Below are 25,415 nucleotides of genomic sequence, written 5' to 3' on the forward strand. Positions count from 1 at the left end.
CACGGCTCTATATACACAGTACACAGCTCTGCTACATGCAGGTTACACACACAGCTCTATATACACAGTTCTGCTACATGCAGGTTACACACACGGCTCTATATACCCAGTACACAGCTCTGCTACATGCAGGTTACACACACAGCTCTATATACACAGCTCTGCTACATGCAGGTTACACACGATGACTGCACTTCTGTACACACTACCAGCTGCTGTGCAAAGCTGACCCCTCCCACACACGTGACTCGTCACATGGTCATGACGTCACCACAGGTCCTTTGCCACTCCAGCAGCTAGCAGCTCCGTCAGGCGAAGAGTGTGTGGGTTCTATGGGCACCGGGTCCGGAGCAGAGTGACGTCACAGGTGAGGCGGATGTCGGGGTGCCGGCAGTGACCGGGGGCACTGGGTTCTAGTAGTCCGGCAGAGGATACGTCATGCCGGTTCTGTCTACAACTACAGGCCACAATGGCCGCCGCTGCTCACTTCCTGACTGGAGTACTTGCTACTTCTTGGGTTCAATTCACACACAGCAGATTTGTTGCAGAAATTTCTATTTCCCTATTCATCTGAACAGGGCTTGTAGAAATGTGGGAGCTGCTGCCAGCACTGACGTGAGGGACTGGAATCCATGTATGTAACACTACCAGACCACAGGGTAATAGTCCATGTATGTAACACTACCAGACCACAGGGTAATAGTCCATGTATGTAACACTACCAGACCACAGGGTAATAGTCCATGTATGTAACACTACCAGACCACAGGGTAATAGTCCATGTATGTAACACTACCAGACCACAGGGTAATAGTCCATGTATGTAACACTACCAGGCCACAGGGTAATAGTCCATGTATGTAACACTACCAGACCACAGGGTAATAGTCCATGTATGTAACACTACCAGACCACAGGGTAATAGTCCATGTATGTAACACTACCAGACCACTGGGTAATAGTCCATGTATGTAACATTACCAGACCACTGGGTAATAGTCCATGTATGTAACACTACCAGACCACTGGGTAATAGTCCATGTATGTAACATTACCAGACCACAGGGCAATAGTCCATGTTCTCAGGGTTAGCAGGTGCCTCCCTGAGCCGGCGTACAGTGGATGGGAGGACAGCACGAAATCCTCCGGGGCAGGGAACACAGCCAGGTGTTGGTTGAGGAGCCCTTGATGGTAACTGGTGTTGGGTGCTTTTGTGGCTGGGCCCCTGTGTCGGTGACGCCAGCACCGTCAGGTGCAAATGTTGAGGGTAGTAGTAAGAATGAGGAGTCGGTTGTTGTAAACCAATAGACAATAGCCTCTGGACAGTTGGTACAGTTCATCAATGGAAAGCATTTTGTATAGCACAAATAATAATAAGGTAAATTGTATTCCTATTATCAGGTAGTGGCAGTTGTCAATGTAGGGATCCTTCTAAGGCCTCATGCACACGGCCGCATGCTTTGGTCCGCATCGGACCCATTCACTTCAGTGGGGCTGCAAAAGATGCAGACAGCACTCTGTGTGCTGTCCGCATCCGTTGCTCAGTTTCGCGGCCCCACAAAAAAAAATACATGTCCTATTCTTGTCCGCGCTTTGCAGACAAGAATAGGCATTTATATTAAAGGCTGTCCGTGCCGTTCCGCAAATTGCGGAATGTGCACGGACGCCATCTGTGTTTTGCGGATCCGTGATTTGCGGACTGCCAAACACACTACGGTCGTGTGCATGAGGCCTAAGCCTGATACTCTACAGGCAAGGATCCTGGTGGTAATCCCAAGTTCACTCTTTACAGCACTCTGGCACTAAAGATGCTATCAACTATTTAGGAGTTATCCTTTAAGGGCGTTCTCCCGCTTCATTATTTGCAGGAAACTCTTCTAAATAGGTTTAGGTTTTTCCACTATGACCCGTAAGGCTTGTGTAGTGGATAAGGTCAGTTATGGCCTTAAAGGCGTTCAGCAGTTTGTTTAATCCTCTGGATAGATCAGCATCTGATCAGCGGGGTCCGACACCCCCGCCGATTAGCTGTTTGAGAAGGCAGCGGCGCTCCAGGGGTGAACCGAACTTCGCCCAGGCCAGCGATACTAGTAGTGACATCACCGGGCCTGCTGTAAACAGTGAGAAGGCCGCTGTGCTCCTGCCTTCCCAAACAGCTAATCAGCAGGGGTCCCAGGTGTCAGACCCCCGCCAATCAGATGCTGATGATCTACCCAGAGGATTAAACAAACTGCAGAACCCCTTTATTCATCCAGTCGTGTCCAGGCACTCGGAAAGCTACTCCTGGTCACTTGTGCTAATGAGGTCCATAAGCTATAGTTAGAGGTTACCCTCGCTAGGCTCTCTGCATCTTGGTGTATAGACTTACTGTCTGGTGCTTGGCTTCTGTAGTTATCCTCTACAGGCTTGATCAGGGCCCAGAGGAAAGGAACACCGCTACATGGTGACTTTAGCCTGTGTCTCTCCTCCATGAACTTGCTTCTCCTAAGGGTCCATTCACACGTCCGTTTTGGTGTTCCGCATCCGTTCCGATTAAAAACGGAACGTTATGCGGATCCATTCATTTTCAATGGAATCAGCAAATAATCGGACAGCACTCATGGTGCTCTCCGATTCCGTGATTCTGTTCCGTGGGTTCTGTTATTCGGATCCTGGAAAAAAAATATACCCTGTCCTACTATTTGTCCGATTTTGTGTTCCGTCATCCCATTCTAGTCAATGGATCCGTCGAAAATCTGGAAGACATGCTAAAAGCATCCTCATGTCATCCAGATTTTCGGATCCGCAAAAAACAGGAACGTTTATCTGGAAAGGTAAAAATACTGACGTGTGAATGGACCCTAACTCTGTCTACATTCTAAATCCACTCAGCTAGACACCCCCCCCACTATATATATTATGTGGTGCCAGCGCCACCTAGGGGCGATTAGATGTAAATGAAATTGCCAGACGGATAAGGGGTCTTTCACACTTGCGTTCTTTTCTTCCGGCATAGAGTTCCGTCGTCGGGGCTCTATGCCGAAAGAATCCTGATCAGTTTTATCCTAATGCATTCTGAATGGAGAGAAATCCGTTCAGGATGCATCAGGATGTCTTCAGTTCAGGACCGGAACGTTGTTTGGCCGGAGAAAATACCGCAGCATGCTGCGCTTTTTGCTCCGGCCAAAAATCCTGAAGACCTGCCGCAAGGCCGGATCCGGAATGAATGCCCATTGAAAGGCCTTAAGCTAAACGTTGTTTCGGCGCATTGCCGGATCCGACGTTTAGCGTTTTCTGAATGGTTACCATGGCTGCCGGGACGCTAAAGTCCTGGCAGCCATGGTAAAGTGTAGTGGGGAGCGGAGGAGCAGTATACTTACCGTCCGTGCGGCTCCCGGGGCGCTCCAGAGTGATGTCAGGGCGCCCCACGTGCATGGATGATGCTGATCGCATGGCACGTCATCCATGCGCACGGACTGTAAGTATACTGCTCCCCACTACTACTATGGCAACCAGGACTTTAATAGCGTCCTGGCTGCCATAGTAACACTGAACGCATTTTGAAGACGGATCCGTCTTCAAATGCTTTCAGTTCACTTGCGTTTTTCCGGATCCGGCGTGTAATTCCGGCAAGTGGAGTACACGCCGGATCCGGACAACGCAAGTGTGAAAGAGGCCTAATAGAGAATAGAATACATTGCAATTCAATACATATATATATTCAGATGTTTGAAGTGTCCCATTTAAACTCCTATGTGGGACGCTGCATGTATTTTCCACTAGAACCACCCGAGGCTGACACAACAGGAGGATAAGCCCCAGAAATAAAGTCTAAGGGGATGATCTATAAAAACTTGTGCAAAGGAAACTGGTTTCGTTGCCCATAGCAACCAATCAAATTTCACCTTTCATTATCCAAAGGAGCTGCTTCATTTTCAGGAACCCCATTCACACGCACAGCATAGAAATCCCACATGGATTTGGAGCATAATATGCAGTGAAAGCCACATAAAAAAATTGGTTGTGTGAACATACCCTTAGGGTCCATTCACACGACCGTATGAATGGGTTTGCCTCCATTTTGCAATTTTGGGGGTGCAGACCCATTCACTTCAACACCGCGTGCTGTCCACATCCATACTTCCGTTCTGCGGTCCCCAAAAAATATAGGCGTTTTCTATGTAGCGCCGAACGATGTATGGCACTGTGCTTGGTGAACTGCCAGGAGTCTGCTGTTCTCACTGGAGCTTCAATAAGTGCGGCGGGTGTCGGACCCCCCACCGATGTGATAATAAGCATAAGTCGTCATTTACCAGGATAGCCCCTAGTGGGCTCACAGAATGTGTTTATCGCCTGTCCACATTTGAATGGTGTGGTGGTCACATATGCTCACTGTTGCTCCATTCAAGGTGCAGCCACAAGGTCCTGAGGCTAGGGCATAACTTGTTATAACAGGAATACCCCTTTAAGGATGTCTGGTCCTGTCAGTCAGTGGGACAGAGAGAATGGCAGCGGGAAGGGGAGCAGTGCTCTGACCATATAATTATCATAAACATAAAAATATATAATTCTCTGCAGTGGAACATCCGACTGCAGCAATAGAGGAGTCATTGCAATCAGCAGGATCAACCCTACTAGGCATTATGCCTGGTGTGACGAATACCACCCCTTGTGCCCGCTTGACGTCGAGCTCATGAGACGCGGTATGGTCCCTGGTTACCAAGACGGGACGTTACTCCCTCCTGGAGGAGCATGTAAGATCAGCTTGGTACAATTGACACAGACACCTCCAGTCCACGCGGGCACAGCGAGGCAACAAGCTGAGAGCCTTTTCACTGCCGCTGTGAAATCATAGATTTCACCAGCTTCTCATTTGATATATGCCCGGTCCGCTAACGGATTATATAGGGTGAGAAACCACCCTGCGGTAGCTTATAACTAGTCGGAAACGCGGACATGAGGATTTGTGATCGAGATACAAGACAGCACAAGATTAAATTATATATTTAATCGCCGTAAGGGCACACTAGATAACATACTATACACTAAGAATATATACAGTGGTCTGAGGTTACAAATACAGGTAGTATGGTACAAACAGGATTACACAGAGCAAGTCAGTTACCGGGTAGATGAAGGTTCCTTTGCTGTATTCACATGGAGGGCAGTGATATCAGCTGTTTCCAGGTCTCTCCAAACCTCCCCCCCTGTCCGACCGCTGGTCTATTGTACAGTACTCACATCATCATATGAGATTGAGATGCGGCTGACACACGGGCCGTGTTTCCCTGACAGAGCTATAGTTGCACAACAGCCGTGAAAAAACAAAAACAAAAAAACGGCCATTTAAAATGGCAAAACGGTCCATTTTTAACCATGTTTATTTTTCTCTGATGCATTTCTTTCACACGAGCGTTTCCCGTGCGTGGAATCCACTGCATGAAAGACAGCCAAGCCTCGCACTGGACAGCAGAGACACGGAGCAGTAACATGACTGATAATGCTCCGTGCCTCTCCGTGATCTTTTTCCTACAAAATCACAGTGACAACTTTATCTCACCGTGATTTTGTACCAGTGCGAAAACTGCAGGATTTTATGGTTATTGTTTAAATATAGATATTGACCTGGAAAATTAAAAATAACATCATCAAAAATTCTTTACAAATATATTAAACATAAAAACATAATTTAAATGAAAGGTCATTTTCTGATGACACATTCCCTTTGAGGGGTTAAAGGGCATCTGTCAGCAGATTTGTACCTATGACGCTGGCTGACCTGTTACATGGGCACTTGGCAGCTGACGGCATCTGTGTTGGTCCCATGTTCATATGTGCCCGCAGTGCTGAGAAAAATGTATGTTTTAATGTATGCAAATTAGCCTCTAGGAGCAATGGGGGTGTTGTCATTGCACTAGAGGCTCAGTTCTCTCTGCAACTGCTGCACCCTCTCCACTTTGACAGGGCCAGGCAGTGAAAAAAAATCATCAAGCCTGGCTCCGCCAGCAAAGTGCTGAGAACACAGTAGTTGCAGAGAGAGCAGAGTCTCTGGGTGTAATGACAACACCCCCATTGCTCCTAGAGGCTCATTTGCATATATTAAAGCATCATTTTTCTCAGCAATGCGGGCACATACAAACATGGGACCAACACAGATGCCTTCAGCTGCCAAGTGCACATGCAACAGGTCAGCCAGTTTCATAGGTACAAAACTGCGGACAGATGCCCTTTAAGATGAGGTAAGCTTTACAATTACTGTGCTCAGGCCCTCGGTGCAGTGACATTGGAAATTTCATGTGCAGTCTTAACCATCTTGTATGTCTTGTATCTTTTCAGAGCTGCCACCATGTCCGAATCTGACATCCTTCACTTCCGGTTTGAACAGCAAGGAGATGTCGTCTTACAGAAGATGAATATTCTCCGAGAGCAGAACCTGTTCTGTGACGTCTCTGTATATATTAACGACGCTGAATTTCATGGACATAAGGTTGTGTTTGCCGCTTGCTCTACGTTCATGAGGGATCAGTTTCTACTGAATCAGTCTCGGCAGGTGCGGATCACTATATTGCAGAATGCAGAAGTGGGACAAAAATTGCTCCTTTCCTGTTATACTGGGGTCCTGGAGGTGAGAAAAAAAGAGCTTCTGAAGTATCTGACGGCGGCAAGTTACTTGCAAATGGTTCACATTGTTGAAAGGTGCACGGAAGCTCTCTCACGTTACCTACAGAGCGAGTCCTGTGAGAGTGACGAAACGCTTCATCCAGGTAAGAGTCCTCCTTGTTCTACTGAGGAGGATCCTGCGAAGGGTCAGGATAAAGACTGTGAGATCATTGAACTCTCAGAGGACCTAGATTACCAGGTTAAGAAGGAAGGAAATAATGAAGCGGAGCTGCACAGCTTAGAACCGGAGAAGAATGATCTGCCCTCAGTGGAAATTGACTACAAAGACGGTGATATCTGCGTTTTTAGGATGGGCTCCATGTCGGATCATGAGAACCATTTGGACAGTGAGCAGTTCTCTCAGCCTTGCACATCTTCTAAATCCAGCATGTACTTTTCAGACACTCAGCATTCCATGATTAACTCCACCGTGGAAAACCGCATGAGTGATTTACCGCCCGGTCACTTCCAGAACTTTCAAGAAGGAGGGAATCCATCTTCTGGTATCATTCATGGTCTTCAGAGTCCTGCAGAGGGAGTCTGTTCCTGGAGACATCAGTGCCCTAAGTGCCCACGCGGATTCCTACATCTGGAGAATTATCTACGCCACTTAAAAATGCATAAGCTCTTCTTGTGCTTGCAGTGTGGAAAAACCTTCACCCAGAAGAAGAATTTGAACAGACACATCCGTGGACACATGGGTATTAGGCCGTTTCAGTGCTCTGTATGTCTGAAAACGTTTACTGCTAAGACTACCTTGCAAGACCATCTCAATATCCATAGCGGGGACCGTCCCTACAAGTGTCATTGTTGTGACATGGATTTTAAGCACAAGTCCGCCCTGAAGAAACATCTCAGCTCCGTTCATGCAAAAAGTGGAGATAAACCAGGCTTGGACTCCATTACAAAAATCACTATAGATTACAATTAGCCTCCTCTATAGAGTGTGTAAAGGGTTTTCACCTCTCCACTCTCCATTGGCCGTGTTTTGGTTTTACAGTTCAGTCCATTTACATTTTTTTCAGCTTGGTTTAGGCTGGAGTATCAGACACGGGTAGTGGACAAGAGAAGCACTGTTTCCGGGAAAACCTTCTCATGTGACCTCTGTAAAGACTATGGCCACCTTTGGAGATTTTTTTATTATTGCATTCTATTTATTTTGGGCTGTTTTTTTTCTCTACAGCATTCAGCTGCAGACTATTGCTTCTCCTTCCCAGTGAATCCGTCAGAGAGCTGCTCTGTCGGCTCGATCTGTAGCCCTTAGCTTTACTTTCCCAGCAGCTCATAAACACTGTATAGGCTACATCATTTTTATCCATCTGTCAATAATTGAAATACATTATATATATATATATATACATATATATATATTTTTTTTAGAGCAATTGGAAAATTATTTTTAATCCAAAATGAGTAAAATGTAATAATAAAAAAGCCACCAAAAATGTCCATAGCCTTTAATTAGGTTATATGAGGTATTTCTCCCCCCCCCCCCCCCACCTTCCCAGAAACAGTGCCTTTCTTGTCCACTAGGGTTTTCTGGGATTTTTCAGGATAGGTCATCAGTATCTGATCGGTGGGGACACCTGCTGATCAGCTATTGGAGAAGGCAATGATGCTCGCAGTAGTGCTGTGTTCTTCTCTCTGCTTTCCCTAGGCTATCAGACGTCACGTTCGTCAGTCACATGGCCTAGGCACATCTCAGCCCCATAGAATTGAACGAGACTGAGCTGTGATACCAACCAAAGCCGCGATACAATGTACGCCGCTGTTCTTGGTAAGCTGCGAGCGCAGTGCTCCAGCGAATGCATGTGCCTTCTCCAACATCTGATCAGATAGTTGAAAGATCCTGGAGAACCCCTTTAAAGGGGTTATCCAATTTCTCAAAATCCCCCCTCCACATGTGACGGGCCCCTCACCGGTACTATACTTGCGATGCTCCTGGTCCCCGCACCACCACTGCTGCTTCTCCCTGCAAACGGATGAAACCATTCCGGGGGGGGGAGCAGCCAGTGACGAACCTCCCTAGCGTCACCCGTGATGCTCGGGAGGGTCATCTCTGTCCCCGCCTGCCGTTAGCTGCTTCCCCGCCCTCCCCGACAACGGATGTTTTCAGAAGCAGCAGCGGCGGTGCAGGGACCAGGAGCGGTGCTGGGAGCGGGGTAAGTGTATTACCAGTGAGAGGTCCAGCACATGTGGTCTTGGTTGAGAAATTGGATAACCCCTTTAAGATTTTAGCCATGCTGTTTAAAGGTATACCACATATTTGTTTTGCGATTTTCTCAATATTTTAGGTAATGATTTAAGAAAATTAAAAAGTTTTAAAAGTTTTTAAGTATATATTTATATAATCTAAAATCAGGGCAGCACTGTCAATGTGTAGAGATGCACATAGCCCCACTGTCGGTGTAGAGAGATGCACATAGCCCCTGCGGTTTAGGTGAGACCAATCATCTGTTGCAAAGAAAGGGAAATTAAAATCTCCCTCTTTCTCCTTTTTGAGATAAAAAATAAATAATCCTTTGTATTGCTGTGTTTGAAAGTGCCCAAACATTTAATATAGAAAACTATTTATTCCATAAGGTGAATGCTGTAATGAGGGGGGGGGGATCAAAATGGCAGAGTCCCTGTAGGCCCCTTTCACACAAACGAGTTTTCCCTCGTTCGTGCAATGCGTGATGTGAAGGCATAGCGCCCACACTGAATCGTGACCGATTCATTTCTATAGGTCTGTGTACATGAGCGTTTTTTTTTTTCATGCATCAGTTCTGCATTGCGTGAAAATCGCAGCATGTTCTATATTCGGAAACAAGTGCGGATGCAATGCGTTTTTCACTGATGGTTGCTAAGAGATGTTGTTTGTAAACCTTCAGTTTTTTATTGCGCGCGTGAAAAACGCATCAAAACGCATTGCACCCGCGCGGAAAAAACTGAACATCTGAACGCAATCACAGACAAAACTGACTGAACTTGCTTGCAAAATGGTGCGAGTTTCACTGAACGCATCCGGAACTAATCCGTCACGCTTGTGTGAAAGAGGCCTTAATTGGTCGCTTGATCTCCCTAAAAAAATGTAATAGTATACCTCAACATTGCATCAATAAAAACTGCAGGTTGCTATGCAAAAAGAGCCCTGAACAGCCCCATAGACAGAAATAAAAATAAAGTTTTCAAAGTCATTTTTTTTAAGTTTTTAAAGTATAACAAAAACTATATGAATTTGGTATCTCTGTAATCACTCTGACCCTCACAATAAATGTAACGTGTCATTTTCACTCCCCATTGAACATCGTAATACGAAACCTGTAACACAAGAGTGGAATTGTGTATTTTTTGTTTGTTGTTGTTTTTTTTTTTTTACCAGTTCCACCCCAATCATAATTATTTTTACCAGTTACCAATACAATGTATGGAATGATAAATGGTGCCATTAGAAAGTACAACTTGCTCACAAAACCCAAACCCTCATACAGCTATGGTAATAAAAAAATAAATAAAAACCATATGGCTCTGGAGAGCAGGGAGGAAAAGCGAAAAAAAAAAAAATAATTGTTTATGGCACCAAGGGGTTAAAGTGTGCCGATCTGTGTCTGAGCTGCAGGCAGCATGGTATAGAGCAGAAGGAGCGGAGCAGTTTGATATATAGTTATGTGGGATAGATTTAGTCTAGTTTTTCGTCCAGAGGGCGGTCCTGATCAGGGACTGGATTTAAGTGTAAAAATTACAGGTTTTACTGAATATTTTTCCATAAAACCACAGACCACTCTGCTCAGCTCCTCCTGCTCTAGAACATACTGGCTGTACAATGTGATGTGTTGTCTCCCTTCGTTCCCATTGTAACGGTAGCCTTCAGACAGTTTTTTCTGGTTATTTCGGATTCTGACGCTTTTTAATTCCAGAGATCTAGCTTTGCATATGTGCTTATTCTATAGTCTAACATATAATGTGGTATGGAGTGATGACGTTTCCAGAGAATCCTGCATTGTCATTGACTTCAGTTGCATTATTTTCTGATTTTACTGGGTTATGTGAAGTCTTAAAGGGATACTCCAACCATGGACAGTAATCGCTGAGAGACCTTGGTCACGCCTTATTTATCCTTGACGCTCCATTCTGTCGTGTCTCAGGACCCCTGCTGGTCTCTACGACCCAGTGCTTCTCAACATGGACATGTCGCTTCTCAGCCATTGATTAGTTGAGCAGTCAAGAGGGGCCGCGAAGTAGAGATTGGCAGGAGGAATAGACACCGCAGGGGATTGAGTATTTACCATATATTATTATTATTTTTTTAAACCTTTTACAAAAATTTTTCTTTTGGACCGCGTTTTAAAGGGTTTTTCCAGGACCAACATATTTTGACTAGAGATGAGGGAATCGATTAGTTCATCATAATGAGTTCTTCACCTGCGAGGGGCTGAAGATGCCTCCCTGCCCTTTGATTGACAGAACCAGACATCGCGCCGAGCCTTGACAATGTTATGTCTGCGCCACAGCTCCGGGTAGGGGTGTAAGCGCAGAGGCTCTGAGTGACTGTTCATGCGCCACCACCTGAAAGTGGCACAGTCGCTGCTACTCAGGGGACAAGATTGTCTGTGTCGGGCAGGTGTCTGGTCCTGTCAATTGTCAAGGGTGAGTTTTTCCAGCAGCAGGGACAACCCCTGACAGGTGAGGAACTCATTGTGAACAAATCGATTTATTAATGACTAATTATGACCTATTCGTAGCATGGGTCATCAATATCGGATTGTCGGGTCAGACACCCGGCACCTTCAGCGATTGGCTGCTGTAGTACCAGAATTAAACAGTGTACAGAGCCAGAATACCACAGCGCCATACACTGTTTAGTGGCCGTTCTCAGGTACTACATCAGCATTGCGTAAGTTAGACCAGGCATCCTCAAACTGCGGCCCTCCAGCTGTTGCAAAACTACAACTCCCAGCATGCCTAAACAGCCTACAGGTATCAGCCTACAGAAGGGCATTATGGGAGTTGTAGTTTTACAACAGCTGGAGGGCCGCAGTTTGAGGATGCCCGAGTTAGACTAATAATTTTACATTATTTTTTGCAGAGTTTTTTTTATGGTTAATAGTCTAACTCGGGCATCCTCAAACTGCGGCCCTCCAGCTGTTGTAAAACTACAACTCCCATAATGCCCTTCTGATACCTGTAGGCTGTTCAGGCATGCTGGGAGTTGTAGTTTTGCAACAGCTGGAGGGCCGCAGTTTGAGGATGCCCGAGTTAGACTATTAACCATAAAAAAAACTCTGCAAAAAATAATGTAAAATTATATTACGGCGCCTTGTGAATGTGAAGGGCGAATTGGCATTTTGTTAGTGTTCTCTAATTTCAGAAACTATATGGGTGTTGGGGTATATTATGATATTTTATTTCATAATTTATGTATATCTAGGCCTCTTGCACATGACTGGTCCTGCAAAAAACGGATCTGCAAAAAATACGGATGACACTGTTGTGCATTCTGTATTTTGCAGACCGGAACAGCTGGCCCCTAATAGAACAGTGCTATCCTTGTCCATAATGCGGAAAATAATATGACATGTTCTATTGTTTTGCGGAATGGATATACAAATATTGAAATGAATGGTTTTGTATACAGTCCGCCAAAAAAAAAGGAACGGACACGGAAAGAAAATGCGTTCGTGTGCAAGAGGCCTTAGGGCTTTTTCACACGACCGTGTGAAGCCCGTGCTGTGGACCGCAAATTTCGTTCTATTTTTTTGCAGTGCGGAGGCACAGAATGGATCCCCAGAAAGCTCTCTGTAGTGCTTCCGTAGTTTTCCTTTCCGTTCTTCCGTTCCGCACCTCCGGATTTGCAGACCCATTGAAGTGAATGGGTCCGCATCCGTGATGCGGAATGCACACGGAGCGGTGCCTATGTATTGCGGATCCGCAAATGCGGTCCGGAGTACGGCAACGGGCAGGACACGTTCGTGTGAATGAGCCCTTAGGCTACATGCACACGGATGTTGTTTGTTTCCATGTCCGTTCCGGTTTTTTTTTGTTTTGTTTTTTCCGGATTCATTTCAATGCTGTCCGCATCAGTATGTCCGTGACGTAGCCCTGCCAAAAAAATAGAACATGTCCTATTCTTGTTCGTTTTAGGCATTGTTGAAATGGATCCGCAAAAAAAAACCGGATGGCATATGGATGTCATCCGTTTTTTTTTCCGGATCTGCAATTTGTGGACCGCAAAACGCATACGGTCGTGTGCATGTAGCCTTAGAGTGTGAAAAAAGTCTGGCAATGAAATGGGTTAAATAACTTTTTATAGAGAAGTCTAAAGTAAAAAATGTTAACAAAATATTCTATCAATTTGTTTTAATAAGAAATTCGTCACAAGTTAGTCACTGCTCAGTTTGTCCAATCAGCAGATAATGTTGCACCTTTTTTGCCGTCTTTTATCTACTGAATGTGAAAAGGGTGATGCTCACATGTTATTTCACGTTACTTCTGGAAGTTAATTAACATTAAAGAGCATCTGTCAGCAGGATTACACCCATCAAACTATGGATAATTCCTGATAGGGTTGATCCTGCTGAGTAAAATGACACCTCATTATTGTTCCTCTCTTGTGTTGGCCCTGATAAAAATTACTTTTTATTAGGGCACATTCGCACGAACGTGGTTTGGTTCTGCATCAGAACCACTTTTTTTGCAGCTTGGATCCATTCCCTTCAATCCGTTGTTCCGTTCCGTGGCCCCGCAAAAATTAGAGATCATGTCCTATTTGCGGACAAGATTAGGCATTTCTATAATGGGCTGCCCCCTCAGTTCCGCAAATTGCGTAACACACACAGGTGGCCTCTGTGTTTTGCGGATCTGCAGTTTGGGCACCACAAAACATGTGCATGAGCCCTTAGTATGTAAATGAGGTCTTTGGTCACTAAGGCAGTGGTCTCGAGCCACTCGGAGCACCAGAGCTCCTCTGCTCTGCACAGGTGCCTAGTCCTGTTGGGGGGAGTGTCCTGTTGGGGGCGACCGGGTGACTGCAGAGGAGACTATTTTTTCTCAGGAATAGTACAATGGAGGATTATAAATGAGGTATAAATTTACTCAGCAGGATAAACCCTCACAATGGCCTCATGCACACGACCATTGTTTTGGTTCGCATCCAAGCCGCAGTATTTGTGGCTTGGATGCGGACCCATTCACTTCAATGGGGCGGCAAAAGATGCAGACAGCACTCAGTGTGCTTTCCGCATCTGTTGCTCCGTTCCGTGGTCCGCAAAAACCTGTCCTATTCTTGTCCATTTTGCAGACAAGAATAGGCAGTTATATTAATGGCTGTCCGCGCCGTTCCGCAAATTGCGGAACACACACTGACGCCATCAGTGTTTTATGGATCAGCAATTTGCGGACTGCAAAACACACAACAGTCGTGTGCATGAGGCCAATCACTGACCAAACACTGATGTGTGAATGAGGCTTGAGGGTATGTATTTTGCAGTCTACAAAAAATGGATACGCAAAAAATACAGATGACGTCCGTGTGCATTCCGTATTTTGCGGAATGGAACAGCTGGCCCTTCATAGAACAGTCCTATCCTTGTCCGTAATGCAGACAATAATAGGACATGTTCTATTTTTTTTGTGGAATGGAAATACAGACATACGGAAACGGAATGCACACGGAGTAATTGTAAGTAGATGGTTCCGCATATGGTCCGGACATGGGAAAAAAAATAAGTTTGTGTGCATGAGCCCTTAAGGAGAGTTCACATCTGTTTCATTTTCTGTTCTTCTGATCTGTCAGAAGAACAGAAAAAAAAGGATCCTGTAAAAAGACAAAAAAAGAAAAACAGATCCTGTTGCACAGTTGGCATCCGTTTCAGCCGTTTCCATCTGAGATTTGGTTTTTTTGGGACAAAAAAAATAAAATATTGCATACAGAACTTTTTTTCCATCTATAATAACGGATCTCTGACTGAAATGGCTCAAACGGATGCCAAATGTGCAGCAGGATCTGTTTTTTGTTTTTTATTTATTCCTGTTCTTACGGATTAGAAGAACGGAAATGAAACAGAGATGCGAGCTCTCCCTCTGATGAGGTTTCCTACCATACCAAGCAGTAGTATTTCTGGAGATGAGGTAAAAGGCGACACTTTATTACATTTACACAGTTCAGACCGGCCATTGTGATGGGACTGCAGCGTGTCTCCACTTGCATCTGGTTGTCTCGGTTTGTCAGAACCAGGTCGGGAGTTGTGCTTTGCAGAAAATAAAGCGTTGCTCCTGCTCCTAAAGGCTCCGTTCTCCCACCTCATATCCCGCCCTGCCATCCTTCATAGACAGGGCCAGGCAGCGTTCACCTCCTCCTGCCGGCCCTGTGCGCTGGGGAAATCTCGCGCCTGCGCCATCCCGTTTAGTATTCGGCTCAGGCGCGTTGAGGGAAGGACGCTCACCGGCTGCCGGCTTCCTCACTGCGCCTGCGCCGAATACTGAACGGGACGGCGCAGGCGCAAGATTTCCCCAGCGCACATGTATAATGTCAGCCTGTTTAATAGGGATATATATGGTGACAGAAACCCTTTAACCTGTAAATAGCTTTGTAAATATGTTGCATAATGCATCCTGAGTAATAGTCCAGTGCTGCATTTACTATTCTGCAGATGTCAGAGCTGAAATCTTCCAGCATTCCTTGCTGACTCGCAGCATAGCTTACCAGGCTTTTCCATCCTGCAGAGTTCGGTAAACCCCCCCAAAAACTATACATTCACATGGGACTCTATGGTGACAAATGCCATTGTGGGGCATCTGTTAACGTATACATATTTTGGATGTGTTAGAGAGATGGCAAAAACATGATGTGAAGCCGGCCTCAGTGTTCTGCCCCACTTAGGTTTTTCTAAGGCATTCTCTTTTCGGTTTTAGAAGAAAAAAAAAATTCCAGGAAACTGTTTTAACATGCTAAAATGTCATTACAGATATGGTGCTCTATAATTTTAAAATATCTTATTGGCCTGTATGTATCTGGCAGCGGCGTTTTGCTTTTTTAATGCCGGCGCAGCCTGCTGGTCAATGTCAGTATAGCATTGACATTAAAATGCAATGCACTTGATTATAGGGATAATGCATCGCATTTTAAAATCCATATGAATATTGTCTGTTATAGTCCCCTTGTGGGAATATTATTAAATAAAAAACAATTCCATAAAAATATGCTTTTTCAGTGAAATAAAATTGATAAAAAACGTGCCCATATGTTTGGTATTATCGCGTTCGTAACAACCCACACTACATAAATATCATGTAAAACATCCCCTACGGCGAACGCCATAAAAAAAATAATAATTCGAGAATTGCTCATTTATTTTTAGTTGCCACTTAAAAAACTTAAGTAATCAAAAGGTATAATTTACTCCAAAATGATACCAATGGAAAATACAAGTAGTCCTGTAAAAATCAAGCCCTCACAGATAAAAATAGTTTACTAATAACATAAAGATGACAAAGCAATGGACATTATACATAAAGATAGATAACACAATACATAGAGGACACCACCGCACACAGCCCCCTCCATTCCTGCCCACCCTGGATGCTAAGCAAATGTGGCTAATAATGTGTATGTATATACAGTATATCCAGAGTCCACTAATATACAGTCTACTGGATCTACTCTTCTAACCAACTCAGGCTACTTTCACACTAGCGTTCGATCGGATCCGTTCTGAACGGATCCGATCATAATAATGCAGACGGAGGCTCCGTTCAGAACGGATCCGTCTGCATTATTTTAGCATATAACAGCTAAGTGTGAAAATAGCCTCGTACGGATCCGTCCAGACTTTCAATGTAAAGTCAATGGGGGACGGATCCGCCTGAAGATTGAGCCATATTGTGGCATCTTCAAACGGATCCGTCCCCATTGACTTACATTGTAAGTCTGGACGGATCCGCACGCCTCCGCACGGCCAGGCGGACACCCGAACGCTGCAAGCAGCGTTCAGCTGTCCGCCTGTCCGTGCGGAGGCGAGCGGAGCGGAGGCTGAACGCCACCAGACTGATGCAGTCTGAGCGGATCCGCTCCATTCAGACTGCATCAGGGCTGGACGGCTGCGTTCGGGTCCGATCGTGAGCTCCTTCAAACGGAGCTCACGAGCGGACCGACGAACGCTAGTGTGAAAGTAGCCTTACATCCAGTACCTGACCATTAGTACATGTACATATAGAGACTCATGCATAAATAGCATATATAATCTACTGGTAATACAATTGCAGTCTACATATATCTATATGCACACATATAAAGTCTACTGGGATATTATACTTATATACATACACATATAACTTAGCTTGCTCCTGAAATGATGTTGGTCCAGGGGGGGGTCCAGGAAGAGAGAGAGAATCCCAAGTTTCATGTCACCTATAGGTTCCTGTGTCCCAGCCCCCACCATGGACTCCACCCTGTGACCACCCAAATATCTTCCCAATTTATTGTCCAAGAGAATGTTGTCCAACTGCTTTTACAATGTGCCCTTCCTGCCTTTGATATGCTAACAAGGGACACAATGACCAAATGGCTACTGGCCATGCTGATATCACTCAATGGGTGATATACACTATACCCAATTATTAGGCATATTTGTGTGGTCATCTGGCTGAGGTTCTGGCTGAGAGCCATATTATCACTGTAATCACACTGACCCAGAGAATAAAAATGTTATACTGAAAAATGAACGCTGTAAAATTTATAACGTAAAAACGCAGTGGCAGTATTGCTGTTTTTCTCCCTCAGAAAGTTGTGTGCCCCAAATGGTGCCATTAAAAACTACAACTTTTCCCACAAAAAAAAAACAAGCTCATACCGCTATATAGACGGAAAAATAAAAAAGTTATAGCTCTTGGAAGGCAAAGATGAAAAAAGGAAGAAAAACGCTTAGTCAGTAAGGCCAAAAACAGGCTGGTCACTAAGGGGTTAAAGGGGTTGTCCTGACTTAATATTGAGGACCTATCCTCAGGATAGGTCATCAATATCAGATTTGGTGGGGGTCTGACACCCGGCACCACCACCGATCTGATATTGACCTATCCTGAGCATAGAAAAACCAACAGATGACGGCAGCATATCCAAAAGGAGGGTCCTTTATTCACCAAACGTAGCTGAAACGTTGCATTTTATATACTTTTTTGTACATTGTTCATGGACGTTTGGGGAATAAAGGACCCTCGTTTTGGATATGCTGCCGTCATCTGTTGGTTTTTTGTTGATCTGTTGACCGTTGAGGATCTATGGCTGTGGACTTGCTGATGCATTCCTGAGGGAGTCTGAGATGTACTGGTGCTGCTCTAAAGTGTTATTGCTCTATCCTAAACTTGGGTCATCAATATTAAATGCCCGGACAAACACTTTAAATACTTATTTAAAGAGGACCTTTCATCGGTCCAAACATTGTGAACTAAGTATCATGACATATACAGCGTCGCCCCCAGGGATCTCACTGCACTTACTATTATCCCTGAGTGCCGCTCCGTTCTCCCGTTATCCCAAGGTTTTTTCTCCCAGGCTGTGAGCTCTGCGCTGTGATTGGCCAGTGCTACAGCCTAGGAGAAGGAGACGCCCAGCAGAACAAGGGCAGGCTCCTCCTACTATAACCAAATCCCCGAAAATACCGGAGGACATAACAGGAGAACGCAGCGGCGCTCGGAGATAATAGTAAGTGCAGGGAGATCCCTGGGCGCCGCTGTATATGTCATGATACTTAGTTCACAATGTTTGGACCAATGAAAGGTCCTCTTTAAGCCATATTCTTATCAGCTTAATCAGAGTTTAGCTATAATCAATGTTTGAGGTCAGGAGATCAAAAATAAAGCTTCAGATGAGCCGTCTGCTAATGGGACTGATGACGTGATACTCTGCAAACAGAGGTTTTTTTTTTTTTGTTTGTTTTTTTAACCCTTGTATCTTAAAAACTGTCAACTATTTTTAATAAAGACCAATTGAAAAATTGTACATTCCGTACACATACTGGAGCTACCAGCATTTCTGTCCAGAGCTATAAAGTGAGGATAACCTTGTGTGTGAGGTTTTTTTTATTTGCATGTTCTTTGTGGAGCAGAAGTAAATCTTGTATAAAATATTTTGTAATTGTCTATAAATAATGAATACATACGTGTTTATAGAAATGTGCCATTCTCCTTGGAATTACATGTTGTAAATTATATTTGTAATTCTACATTGTCACAAATCAGTTCACCTTGTTTTTGCTTTACAGCATAATATATTTAGATTTTAATCTTTGTCTGTGTCTTCATTTAGCTACATTTTGACTGTCTGCATCTATTACTTAAGGTCCCTTAACATGGGACGACAGATGAACAGATTATCGGGAAGGAAGCGTTTCTTCCCGACAATCTGCTGCTCGCTGATGGAGGAGAACTCCTCTCGCTAATGCCATCGGCTTGTCCCCGTACTGACTCGTTGTTTGCCGGCAGCAGATTGTGCAGGATCTGCTGCTGGCAAGCAACCATTTTTGTGTATGCACAGTCGAATTACCCATGAACAAGCGTTTCACTCGTTCATCGGGTAATCGGCAGTACATTTACACCACGAGATAATCACTGACGAGAATTCCCGCAAACGCTCGTTATTGATTAACTTTAGTATTCTCAGCCTGTGTAAAGGGTCCTTTAGCAAATTATCTTCTGGAGAACAAAAGGATTGTATGGTAAAAACTGCCCAATACTTATTTTCCATATCGGTTGAGAGTCTGGAGGCCCCGTTACACAGTAGATGGTCTTCTGGTCTTGCCAAAATCAGCCTCCATATATCTGTGTATGGTTAGCTTTAGGGTAGGCCACCAACATCAGATTGGTGGAGGTCTGACTCTTGTGACCACTGCTGATCAGCTGTATGAACGGACGAGGCACTCGGGTGATCACTGTAGCCTCCATTGCTCCGTACATCACCATGACGTCATACATTTAGTAGTGGCTTTGCTAGGTAGTGCAGCTTTGTTTGATTTTTACATCACATTATCGTTATATAAAAATAATTTTGGTCTACAGAGAGGAGCCTGTACACATGGCTGCTATTAGTACACCTAACAAACACTGTATTGTAAGGGTATTTTTAAGTACTGATTGGTTCTGTCCCCTTTAATTTTGACTCTTTTATATTACTTTTAGTATTCTGTGTAAGGATATTCCTTGTAATGTAGTACCCATCCCCCATTGAGCTGATAAGGCTACATTCCTGAGTGGAGATCTCGGAGACACATCTCAGGACATGTGTGATACACATCTGAGGCTGGGCTAAGGTGTATAAACCTTTGTGCACAAAGAAAAAGAACTCGGCTCCAATCAGAACATCATCCAGGTAAGATGTAGGTTACTAACTCCGTTGTATTACCATGGGACGTTGCCATGTGCTATGTGGGTAGTGTGTTAGCTGGAGCTCCCCTATTGTGTTGCAGAACAGGTGATTGTTATTTACCTTTTACTACTCTGGATGTAATTTGTCTTTGTAATTTTTTTATTACACTTATTAAATATTTTTATCACTTAGCCTGTGTAGGCCTATTTATTCTCAAACCTTCGAATTTACATTAAAATAAGATCTCTGCAGCATAACCACAGTAAAAAGTGTGCATTACACAGCAGCCACTGAAATCAAAGTGTTGGCTGTGTAATACAGGACAGGATGGGCCCTTCAGGGTAAGAGATGCTATTTGTAGCCACTCTCCACTTTAACAAGAGATGATCAATCAGAATAGTGACCCCCCTGCTATCTTCTCTGGAGTTTTCTATACTGGACAAGCCCTTGAAGCAACCTGGCCCTCCATGAACATGAGCTATTCGCGCGACTGCTGCACCTTTACATTGCCTATTTACAATTTGGTCTACATATGGAGGATCATTTTAGGCACTAATTAGAAACACCCACTGATTTAAACACACCAATTGAACTCAAGCCACACCCACTTAATCATCAATTGTTAGTGTGTATCCCACAAAAAAATATTTATTACCTATCCACAGGATAAATATTAGATTGTAGGGTATTTTGTTGCTGGGACAGTGGTCCATCAGTCCCATAGAAGTGAATAAATTGGTGTACCAACATACGCATTACCACCCCATTCAGAGAGGGGACCCCTTTTTGGGATTGTTGTGGGTCCCAATGGTCACACCCACTGCAAGCCTATATTTGTCACCTATCCTGTGAGTCGGTGATTAATAACTTTGTGGGATAACCCCTTTCTGTGAATACCCTATATAAATGGCCTTCTCGTGTTAACTCCGACTGAATTAGATCTTGGCAGAAGGAAAAATGTAAAACAGACCCAATGGATATTTTTTAATTCTTCCTAATTGGATCATTCTCTTATGATAGCTTTAAAGGTTTGTAAATCTGTAAGTTAAAGTAATTATTCCTTGTACCAAAGTTTATCAAAAAGGCCAATTTGTACCTAAATGATTGTTTTAGCTGACCAATGACAGGTCGTCATTGTGCAGTAAGAAATCTCACTTGTTTACAGGGGTTTTCCAACACTTAAAGGGGTTGGCCACGTGTTGGCACTTATTAAAATTATAAAGAAAGTAGGGAGATATTACACCTGCTAATATATCTTCTTAAAGGGAACCTGTCACCTTAATGCATGTAAACCCGCCAGCAGTACCTCAGGGTAGCCCGCAGTGTGATACTAATCATACTTTTCATCCTGCAGTCCGATGCTGCATAAGGTCAGAAAATTTTCTTTTATCCTCCGTCCGGGCTAATTTGCATGTCAGCTTTAAGTCAAGGTAATCACACCCCCTCTTGCCTTTGAGTGACAGCCCGAAATTAGGCTTAGCTTTACCAAGTCTCGCGCATGGGCCGTGCCCTCTGTTTTAATGTGCAATCCCATGTCAGGACATGGGATCGTGCAGTAAAACAGAGGGCACTGCGCATGCGCGAGACTTCGGAAAGGTACTTTCCTTCTGTGACTGGCACTCCTGGCTGTGCAGGGCTGGCAGGGGCTTAGCAAGGACACTTGTTAAAAGCTAAAATAAGGCCCCTTTCACACGAGCGAGTTTTCCGCGCGGGTGCAATGCGTGATGTGAACGCATTGCACCCGCACTGAATCCGGACCCATTCATTTCTATGGGGCTGTGCACACGAGCGGTGATTTTCACGCACGGTTGCTAGGAGACGATCGGGATGCAGACCCGATCATTATTATTTTCCCTTATAACATGGTTATAAAGGAAAATAATAGCATTCTGAATACAGAATACATAGTACAATAGGGCTGGAGGGGTTAAAAAAAATATAAAAAATAATTTAACTCGCCTTCATCCACTTGATCGCGCAGCCGGCATCTCTTCTGTCTTCTTCTTTGCAGTGCACAGGAAAAGGACCTTTGATGACGTCACTGCGATCATCACATGGTCCGTCACATGATCCATCACCATGGTAAAAGATCATGTGATGGACCATGTGATGAGCGCAGTGATGTCATCAAAGGTCCAATTCCTCAAAGAAGAAGACAGAAGAGATGCCGGCTGCGCGAACAAGTGGATCAAGGTGAGTTAAATTATTTTTTATTTTTTTTAACCCCTCCAGCCCTATTGTACTATGCATTCTGTATTCAGAATGCTATTATTTTCCCTTATAACCATGTTATAAGGGGAAATAATACAATCTACACAACCTTGAACCCAAACCTGAACTTCTGTGAAGACGTTCGGGTCTGGGTACCACATTCAGTTTTTTATCACGCTCGTGCAAAACACATTGCACCCATGCGATAAAAACTGAACGCAATCGCAGTCAAAACTGACTGCAATTGGGCAAGCGGGTTTGCCGCAACACATCCGGACCTTATCCGGACACGCTCGTGTGAAAGAGGCCTAAAGAAACTTTTGCAGGAGGTAGGAGACTGAGGAGAAGCTGTGATTGCTGATCTGACTGCAGGCTCTGCCCCCTCTGTATCTCCTGTACTGAGAGGATCCTGCTAACATGTGAGGATGTAGCAGGGCCAGGGAAGCGCTGCATATAGAGATCCGTGACCCATTATATACGATGATCTGTGCTAATGGTAGCCCACGATTGCCGCCGGAAGTCCGCTCCGGCCCCATTCACTTTAATGGGGACAGGTCAGAGATGCGGCCGCAACACGGCAAACTGAGAGGCGGCCAAACAAAAAACGCTGCATGCTGGGCATCAGTGAATGGGGCCGGAGCGCACTTCGGGTGGCACTAGCGGGCTAGCATTAGCACGGATCCCGCAGGGGAACAGCCTGCCGGACCCTGCTAATGCTAGTGTGAAAGTAGCCTTAGTCAGGTGATGATAGACAGGAGGCTCCTCTCTATGTGACAAGATCGATTTGTACAAATGTATTCATCAGAGCTCTTGTGCAACAAAGATCTGTCCCCCCGCTCAACAGCCCCCTCCTCCGGCAGTCCGTGCGCCTAAACAGAAATCTATGACAGATCAGAGCTGCTGTAGATTCCTGACTTAATTTGATTCAGAAAACTGGCAAAAATGAACATAAATTTGTTGGGGCGACTGGTCACATCCCCTCCTGGCCATTGTCACAAGCTGTCCCCCCCCCCCCCCGCCCCCCCCTTTTTTTTTTTTTTTTAAAGGCGCAGTTAAAAAGTCGCAAACACATAGTTTACAACTTTTTCACGCCGCTTTTCAGAGACAAGGGAAATGATAAATCTCCCCCTCTATTCATTCTGTTCATGGCTTAAATCCAATAGTGCAACTAGAAATGACTGGGCCACACAGCAAGTTTATGAACAGGCCCCCTCCCTCCCCCCAGTAACATATGTATGATACATTAGCATCATATTGCTGTGTGCTGCTGGGACTGGGGCGTACTTCCTATGCTATGTCTGTACTGCAGTTATTCACTGATGACTGAGTTATTGATATTTCTATGGAAACACAGGCGGGCAGGGATGTCATGTGACTGCTCCTCTGAACATGCTTGCTGCAATGCATGCTGGGATTTTTACTTTTACTTTGTAGCTGCTCCTCCCACACAGCCTGTCTGAGGAGCTCCTCCAGGGAAGCGTGTCATGGTGAACAGGTTAGAAAAATTATATATAGCCAGTACATGTCACATGATATAAATACTTTATGGTTTTGGCTATTGTCTAGGGCACTTTGAATTTCTGATACTTAGGGTGGCCAACCCCTTTAAGTTGCTGCTGATGGAGCTGGTACTGCAGGTGTCACGCATGAGGTGCCACTGGCTAACATCGAAGTTACATAGGGGAGTACCACTGTCCGCCTGTATCATCAAGTAATCATTTATGGCCTTTCTCTGTTCATATAATCGGTCCAAAAAATAAGGGGTGAAATTCCAACAGGTGGAAACATCGCATTTCAGCCTATGTTGGGGGACCGAGTATGGCATTTTCTCCCCAACACTTCATGCTTGACTGCCTGCTACCGCTGCCTCTGTGAATCCCTGCACTGCTACTTTCCAGGCAGGTAGGCTCCTGCGAAGCGGGTGTGGTCTACCCCAGGCTCGTTTGGCTCCTGACCTCCCACTCACGGCCACGCTACCACCTTGCTGGCTCAGCCGCTGCCTCACGTGCAAGCTGCCACCCTCTTCTCCTGATGATGATGATGAAGCCCCTTCTTCAACCGGCTCCCAAGTGCAATTGGCTACATCATCATCCTCTGCTACTATCTGCACTTCACTGATGTCCCCCTCAACGGTCCCAAGGCCAGGAGCCTGACCGCTCGCAATATCTGCTCCCACGTGACTCTCCTCATCAATACTTGCCTGCCTACTGGAGGAAGCGGTGGATGTCTCCTCCAGATCTTGGCTGGGCAGTAGCTGCTGACTGTCCTCTAGTAGCTCGTCCTCGCTGAAAAGTGGAGCAGAGCCTAAGGCATATAATACTTCTCACGCTGAGGGAACTGAAAATGACAGAGGAAGGTTCAGGACAGGTGGGGGAACAGGGCCTGCTCTTGGGCCATGCAAACTAGGTGTCGTGTCAGAGGAACCTACCGACTCTTGGCTGGGGTGTCTGATGTCACTTGCGACGAAGTCAAAGACCGAGGCAACCATTTAAGCACCGCTGGGTTTCTGGTCAAGACACGACCGCAAGATGACACCGAGAGCTCAGGCCTCTCGCTGCAACTCCTGCTGCCAACCCCCCTTCTTATGCTGCTACTTGTGCCTGCAACAGAAATATTTGTCTTTTGAAGGGCCTGCCACCTGTCTGTCTGACATACTGTATAATAAAAGAATAAAAATTGAAATAATACTCCCCAAAAAAGGCTGTAGTACAATGTAACTTCACCGCTGAACGGCAATTATGACATATATTTTTCCCCCCCATAAAATGGAAAACAATGTAAATTTGTTAAAGTAGCGTAATCCTCTGCAGTTGTACTCACTATCAAACTACCGTAGCAGGCCGGCAGCGTAACGTCACTCACTTCCTCACGCGCCTGCTTCATTAATAAAGTGGGAGGAGCAGGCGCGTGACGGAGTCAGTGACGTTACGCTGCCGGCCGGCATGCTACAGTAGTTTGATAGTGAGTACAACTGCAGAGCATTGTGCTACTTTAACAAAGCTAACCCACAGGTTAAGGCCTCATGCACACAACCGTTTTTTTTCCTTCTGTTTACGGGACTTTTTTGCATTCATTTCAATGGGTCCGCAAAAAAAACGGAATGTACTCCGTATGCATTCTGTTTCCGTTCCGTTCAAAGATAGAACATGTCTTATCATTGCCCACAAATCACGTTCCGTGGCTCCATTCAAGTCAAAGGGTCCGCAAAAAAACAGAACACATACCGAAATGC

The 25,415-nt window shown here is 45.0% G+C and overlaps 1 protein-coding gene across 1 annotated transcript; it reads left to right on the forward strand.

Annotated features, from left to right (window-relative positions):
• Positions 1-247: 247 nt before the first annotated feature.
• On the forward strand, positions 248-7,979 carry ZBTB6 (zinc finger and BTB domain containing 6). Its single transcript, XM_044306671.1, has 2 exons — positions 248-367; positions 6,313-7,979. Exon 2 carries the CDS (start codon positions 6,323-6,325, stop codon positions 7,565-7,567), a length of 1,245 nt encoding a protein of 414 aa, XP_044162606.1. The 5' UTR covers positions 248-367; positions 6,313-6,322; the 3' UTR covers positions 7,568-7,979.
• The last annotated feature ends 17,436 nt before the right edge of the window (positions 7,980-25,415 follow it).

The sequence above is a fragment of the Bufo gargarizans genome, chromosome 9, assembly GCF_014858855.1.
Source record: "Bufo gargarizans isolate SCDJY-AF-19 chromosome 9, ASM1485885v1, whole genome shotgun sequence".
Taxonomy (NCBI): domain Eukaryota; kingdom Metazoa; phylum Chordata; class Amphibia; order Anura; family Bufonidae; genus Bufo; species Bufo gargarizans.

Bases quoted from the DNA above. Each gene is read 5' to 3' on its own strand.
- ZBTB6 (XM_044306671.1), top strand. From the start codon at position 6,323: ATGTCCGAATCTGACATCCTTCACTTCCGGTTTGAACAGCAAGGAGAT.